Below are 7,455 nucleotides of genomic sequence, written 5' to 3'. Positions count from 1 at the left end.
ATCCAACCATCATCGTGTTTTTTTCTGAGATCAGATTGTTGAGGTTCAGGAAAGAAACCAGTATCCCTGTATCCAGTAACTCCAGGTGTTCCCTGACCAAAAGAGGAACTTGGTTCCTCTAGAGTTCTGGATCTACTGCAGGGTTTCCTCAGTCGGACCCAGAGTCGGATCACCTTCAGAGTGGAGCATCCAGGAGGCATCCTAGTCGGGTGTCACATTCTGCACATTTATCTGGTTTTACGCTGTGTTCAAGTCAACATGACTGCTTCTACTATGATGATGAATCTTTACATACATGAACATAATCTAGAAATGATTCATATCACAGGTTTTAGGAGAACACTTCCAAATACGTCTTCCTTCGAACACAGAAACAATGAGGAGTCATTGGACCAGAACCCAAAACCAGGATACAGAGGTTCAGTGAATGTGGTGTTGAAGGTGTGGAGGTGGGTCAGCGTTTCGGCATCTACTCTGTAGAAGGACAGGAGGCCAGCAGGATAGTCCACATACACTGCTACTCTGTGAGAGACATGAGAGATGATGGGCATTCTGATCTTATTGTTCCAGATATAGTAGCCGGCATCAGAGCAGCTCAAACTCCAGGACTGATTGTTCCTTCCAAACCTGAAGTCCTCACTTTCGCCCTTCCTTTTAATTCCTCTATAACTCACTGATACACGAACTTCTCCCAACCATTCCACCTCCCAGTAACAACGCCCAGTCACACCATTTGTACACAGCATCTGCCAGTTGTCAAATCTGTCTGGATGATCCGGGTACGGCTGCTCCTCCTTCACCAAAGTCACGAATTTGTTTTTGACCAACAGTTTGATGTTTCTGTTTATGGAGTTCATGTCCAGTTGCAGATCAGAGAAGTCTGGTGAAAGAACAAACATGGAGGTTATCCTCTGACAGGTCAGATGGCTCAGTAACAAAATGGTTTATTACAATAGAGTGGACTAGAAATGTGAATACATTAATAAAAATAGCTGTATACGGAATATTAACCCTCCTGTGGTCTTAAGGTTGGGTTCCATTGGACCCCATAAGCTTTTTACACTGTGCGCAGTCCGGCATGGTCATATTGACCCTATGTGCGCTTTTGTGTGGTTTCAGGGACTGATGATCTGATGGGACACCCCCCTCCTCATTTCCCGCTGTCTGACCATGGCATCTTGTGCTCAGTCTGGGGGAGGGTTCATGGACAGACTTGCATTTTGGTGTTTTGTACAAATTACACTTACATTTTCTCAAGCCAGGTTTCATCCATTGCTCTCCAGCAGGGTCCAGTCTGCAGGAAGAAAACAATGTTTTAAGTGACAACATATTACTTCCTCATCTATTTACTTTCTTAATTTTGTTAGTTTAAACTTTTGTAACCAATTATTTAAAAGCTAGCAAATGAAAAAATGTTGGCTTTATTTTGTTCTGTAATGATGTTGATCATTATATACTTATAGTGGTACATATTAAAACAGCAGTGTTCAAAATATATTTAGTTTTGTTTTATGCAACTTGTGACATTTCTTATAATTCAAACATTACACAAATAACATTTAAATATAAAAAACATATTTTCAATGATGACTTCCTTTATTAAATATGCAATTGGTAACTTTAGAACTGTGTTGTTTTTTTACATATTTGTTAAAATTGTCACTGTGTTCTGACAGTATGATCAGAGACACAATATCTGTGAAAAACATGAAGCTTCTCTTCTTCCTCCCTGTGGTCCTACTGCCATCTGCAGAAATACGCCACTGGGTAAGAAAACCAATCAGAGGCCAGGACAGTGTAAATCACACTCATGTATGTTACTTGTTTGCCATTTCCTGTTCTCAGCATACTTGAATATTGTGTTTTGTTTGCATAACATTATAATATAGAGCAAGTTGAACTGTCCTCTCAGAAATTTGCTATACTGATAAACTTGACTTCATGATTTTTTTCTGTTTGGGGAAAAAAATAATAAATATGTTCTGTAAACTGAAATTGATAAATTAAATCTCCATGCAGTAGACTTTTATTTTCAGCCCATACTTGAGATCTTGCAGCTTGGAGTTTGGATCGTGGCATGCAGCACGAAGCCGCTGCATCCCCAGATCTCCTGGATGATTGTAGGTCAGGTCAAGTTTCTTCAGATGAGAAGGGTTAGAAACCAGAGCATCTGCAAGAGAGATGCAGCCTTCTTCTGCAATCATGCAACCTGACAGACTACAAAGAAAGAATTATACTCATTAAGAAAGAAAAAAAAGGAATTTATCTTTTTTTTATCACAGAAATTTGAATTCAGACCTGAGTGTTTCGAGTTTACAGTTTGGACTTTGCAGTCCAGCAGACAGGCTCATCACTCCCGAGTCCTGCAGGTCGTTGTTACTCAGGTCAAGTTCTACTAGGCTGGAGGATTCAGAGCCCAGAAATGAAGAAAGGGCTTTACAGCTCTGATCGGACAGGTTGCACTCACAGAGCCTGGGGGAGGAAGCAAGCATGAAACAGCACATCCTTTTGGTCTTCATGTAGAGACTATACTCATAAAACCTCTGAACAATTCAGAAATCCACTTACAGCACTTTTTTGGATGCTTTGACTACTGGCAGAAGCCACATAAGAGCCTCCTCTGAAGCAAAGTATTTCTTCAGGTCAAAAATGTCCAGATCTTCTTCTGATGACAGTAAGACAAAGACCAGCGCAGACCACTGCTGAGGAGACAGCAAGAGTTTTCCTGCACAAACTTGTCCTGAGCTCAGATATTGTTGAATCTCGTTCACAAGAGAACAATCATTGAGTTCCCTCAGACAGTAGAACAGATTGATGCTTTTCTCTGCTGAGGTATTCTCACTGATTTTTTTCTTAATGTATTTGATTGTTTCATCGTTTGCCTGTGAATCACTTCTTGGTTTTGGTAGCAAGCCTTTCAGGTTTGTCTCATTAGTCTGCAGTGAGAGACCCAGAAGGAAGCGTAGGAACAGGTCCATGTGCCCATTTGGACTCTTCAGGGCCTTGTCTACAGCACCTTTGTGGAAGGAGGCCAGATCAGGCATATTTGTAAAGAAACAGAGCCACTGAGTTTCGTTTTCTTCGTTAAGAAGATCCACTCCTGATTTTTTGAAGCTCAGATGGACATACAGGGCAGCCAGAAACTCCTGAACACTCAGGTGGACAAAGCAGAACATGTTGTCCTGGTACAGCCCTCTATTCTCTCTGAAGATCTGGGTCAGAACTCCAGAGTACGCTGAGGCTGCTCTGATATCGATGCCACACTCTGTCAGGTCTGATTCATAGAAGATCAGGTTTCCTTTCTGCAGCTGATCAAAGGCCAGTTTTCCCAGAGACTCGATCATCTGACTGCTTTCTGCGTCCCACTGTGAATCTGTCTCAGCTCTTCTATCATATTTGACTTTTTTCACTTTCATCTGGACCACCAGATACTGGATGTACATCTCTGTCAGGGTCGTTGGCAGTTCGGCCTCCTCTCCATTCTGCAACACAAAGTCCAGAACTGAGGCGATGATCCAGCAGAAGTTTGGGATGTGGCACATGATGTGGAGGCTTCGGGATGCCTTGATGTGGGAGATGATCCTGCTGGCCTGCTCTTTGTCAGCGAATCTCTTCCTGAAGTACTCCTCCTTCTGTGGGTCAGTGAACCCTCTGACCTCTGTCACCAGATCAACACAGTCAGCTGGGATCTGATTGGCCGCTGCAGGTCGTGTGGTTATCCAGAGGAGAGAGGAGGGCAGCAGCTTCCCCCTGATCAGGTTTGTCAGCAGAGCGTCCACTGAGCTGGACTCTGTAGCATCAGTCAGGATCGGACTGTTCTGAAAGTCCAGAGGAAGTCGACTCTCATCCAAGCCATCAAGTATGAACAGAACCTGGAAATCCTCAAAACTGTGGATTCCTGCTTCTTTGACTTCAGTGAAAAAGTGATGAATTAGTTCCACCAAGCTGAACTTTTTATCTTTTACCAGATTCAGCTCTTTGAAACTGAATGGAAGTGTTAGCTGGATGTCCTGGTTGGCTTTACCTTCAGCCCAGTCCAGAGTGAACTTCTGTATTAAGACTGTCTTCCCAATGCCAGCCACTCCCTTCGTCATCACCGTCCTGATGGCTTCCTTTCCTCCAGAAGAAGTTTTAAAAATGTCCTCCTGCCTGATTTTTATGTCTGGTCTCCCTCTTTTTATTGATGCTCTCTCAATCTGTCTGACTTCATGTTCCTGATTGACCTGTCCAGTCTCTCCCACTATGATGTACAGGTCTGTGTAGATCTGATTTAGAGAACTTTTATTTCCTGGGTTTTCAATTCCCTGGAACAGATACTGGGCTTTTCTTCTAAGGTTGGATTTGAGTTTATACTGGCACATGGCTTGAATTGTTCCTGAAACAAAAAATTACATCCTTTTAACTTATGTTGCTTTTTTGTTCACAAAACAAATCAAGCATAAAGATGTTTGTAGGGTCAATAGTTTTTAAAGAGCCATCTTTTTAAGCTAACATTCTTGTACCTTTGTGCAGATGTTCAGCCAGATCATCTTTGTTTATTTTTCTTAAAAAGTCCACTGTAATCTTTAGAAATGACTCTCTGCTGCATTTCTGCTCTTCATCTTCACAGTCAAACACATTTTCAAATTCTTTCCTAGTTTCAAGGTCTTCAGAGAGCTGCAGCATGAGGATCTTCTGGTACTTCATCAGCTGCTCTTTAGCAAAATTAAAAATATGTTTCTCCAGCACCTCAAAGATGGAGTTCAGTTCTGTTAGTTGCTGTGAAGACCTGCCAGGCTTCGTTTGTCTGCAGAGAAATGAAGGACACATTATACAAACTTTTTATATTCATCACTGCATCCTCATTTCAGATCCACTTTATTCTTTTCAGATTTGTCTTCCAGCCAGTCAGATATCCAAGCTGCAATAAACTCGTCATCCATTCATTTGTACATTTTATTTTGTTTCAAGTTTAAATTACCAGTTAACTTATATATCACATATTTGGACAAAGCATTAAAAGGAGTCAGGAGAGAAGAGTTATTTTATACTCAAAGACAAGCACAGCTGAGATTACAGCACAAACTATTTACCATCTTGAAGTGGAATCTGAACACACAACTGTTGTGACGTCTCTCCTTTTATTTAAAAAATACATGCTGTGTACATCGTTCCAAGACTTGTGAAATTAACTTTAATACGAACCTCTGATCAAGCTGGTGATGCTCTGTGAAAGCAGTAGGTCTGTACATGGAGTTATCACTCTGCATTGAAACACTGCTGAGTCCAGAAGAGCAGGGCAGTCGGAGATAAATCCTGGGAAAAACATGTTTAAAGGGAAAGATATTAGTTAACCTGTAAAGTGCTTAAAAAAGTAATTTCTTCTTTACAGATTTCTTCCTCTTTTCACAGTTTCAATGTGTTCTATCATTTAGCAGATTTCAGTGCCAGACCAAGAGTTTGTGGTAATGAGTGTTTAACTGTGGAGGAATCCTGACCCACTGAAATGCTGTTGGTTTTGCTCCAGATGTAACAGAACCAAAACCTTCCTAAAACATGAAGTACTGTCTCTTCAGTCCACAGAATATTTTCCAAAAACTTTGAGGATCATGAAGATGTTTTTGATCTTTCGGGTCAGCAGTGGTCTTTGTCTTGAAACTCTCCTATGGTGGACATCTTGACATCTTATTGCTGAACTAAAATCTCTGATATGAAGTGAGCAACTTTAGAAGTTGTTCTGGGTTTTTGTTGACCTCCTGGATGAGTAGATGAAGCAGTCTTTCAGTCACTTTGGAAGGTCTTCCAGTCCTTGCAGGTTTCTGCACCATTTCATTTCTGGATGGCTCCCATAGCCATCACAGCCTTAAAAATGGCTTTGTAGCACTTTCCATTCTCAAATCAGTAACTTTGTCCCTCCACCACAATTAACAGATTAACTTAAAGAACCACCTACCTTCAAACTGTCAGCTATACACAATGAACTTTTAAAGCTTTAAGTAACCTATAACTCAGCTTGAATTTTCTAACCGTTCATCCTCTGGTTGTTGTTTCTCTTTGAAGACTACAGGTCGGTACATAGATCCATCACTACCAAGGTGCACATAGTCGGGTTCAGAACAGTCTGGATTCTGCTGGGAATTCCTGAGAGGAAAAATAGAAAGATTCATTTCTATTTAGATACAAATGGATGCAGAGCAGACCAGAAACAGAAGACCTGAGAGATCTTTTCTCAGTGGAAGGACTTGGTGATGTGCTCTACCTTCCTGGTTTTAGTCAGAATGCCAACAGGAGCGTTTTGGAACACGCTTCACATTTTTATCCATTATTTTTGCTTTGATTAATCACCAAATATCTGAGTCAAATCCATAAAGTTTGTGGATGTTAGCTGACAAAATGTGAATACCTTTGCGCATAAAAATGTTTGCAAGGTTCTGTAAAAAATCTTCTCACCAACTGCAGACATTAAGGAATTAATGGCTCTTGTTGCCAATACCAACTATTGATTGTTTTCTAAGTAGCATCATCCTAGTTTGTGTTTAGTAGATACAACTCAGTAATTTGTGAAACTTCACCAACACAGCATTTGCCTTCACTTTTATCTTTTATTTGCATCCAGTTTCTTCCGCTTGGCTGAGTGAATGCAGGTTGTTCTTCCATCACATGCACTCAACCAAGGCGAACGAAACTAACAGCCACCAGCAGTTAAAATCACTCACAGAGCCAACAAGATGTTTTCTGGTCAAAACCAAAACCAGCAACCTTTTGGTGAAATCAGTGTCATAAAGTGTCATAAATGGAATATTACATGTAAACATTTGGAAAATTGTTGCGTTAGTTCAGGTAAAATGCCTTACATTTTATCAGATGAGTGTTGATCCCGGTTGGAGACACTTGGATGATGGACTCTTCACTCTTTATCCGGTCTTTGCTGAGGGATACATCCAGGAACAAATGACCATTAATATCAAAAATTTCTGATAAATATGAACTGGAACTGATAAAATATTCTCAAACAGCATTGAAGAAACTCCACAACAACACAGATTGAGGATATTAGTCAGATATTTACAGTTTTCTCAGCTGTATAACTCACCTCAAGTCAAATTTCCATTTGTAAGTAAGAAGCCTTTGGAGACGCTGCTGCAGATCTGTAGCTTGTTCCCATGTCTGTCTAAATCAGTTTGTAAAGGAGCAGCAGAGACCAAAATATGGTAAGTGTTGTCAAACCAGTTCAGCCTGATGCAGTTTACTGTAAGAGAGCTTCCTTTTACCCTAACTCATGTGTCTGTGGTATGTAGGAATGTGATTGTCTGACAATGAGATATTTTTGTTACTTGTTACCAGACAGATCCAGAGAGCAATGATTCTTTGGCAGGTTTCTCTTACAAAATAGATCTTTAAATCCCAAAGGTTGTTAATAATAATAATAATAATAATAATAATAATAATAATAATAATAATAATAATAATAATAAT

General features: G+C 40.4%; 1 protein-coding gene across 1 annotated transcript; it reads right to left on the bottom strand.

The window, feature by feature from the left end:
- On the bottom strand, positions 1-4,361 carry LOC106958477 (protein NLRC3-like). Its single transcript, XM_015050388.1, has 5 exons — positions 2,569-4,361; positions 2,299-2,472; positions 2,044-2,217; positions 1,248-1,294; positions 1-880 (listed from the first exon to the last, which is right to left on the bottom strand). The coding sequence occupies exons 1-5, from the start codon at positions 4,359-4,361 to the stop codon at positions 318-320; spliced, it is 2,751 nt and encodes a 916-aa protein (XP_014905874.1). The 3' UTR covers positions 1-317.
- Positions 4,362-7,455: the final 3,094 nt, after the last annotated feature.

Source organism: Poecilia latipinna, unplaced genomic scaffold, assembly GCF_001443285.1.
Source record: "Poecilia latipinna isolate Pla-1442-1.1 unplaced genomic scaffold, P_latipinna-1.0 Scaffold989, whole genome shotgun sequence".
Taxonomy (NCBI): domain Eukaryota; kingdom Metazoa; phylum Chordata; class Actinopteri; order Cyprinodontiformes; family Poeciliidae; genus Poecilia; species Poecilia latipinna.
This window is presented reverse-complemented; position numbering and strand designations above follow the sequence as displayed.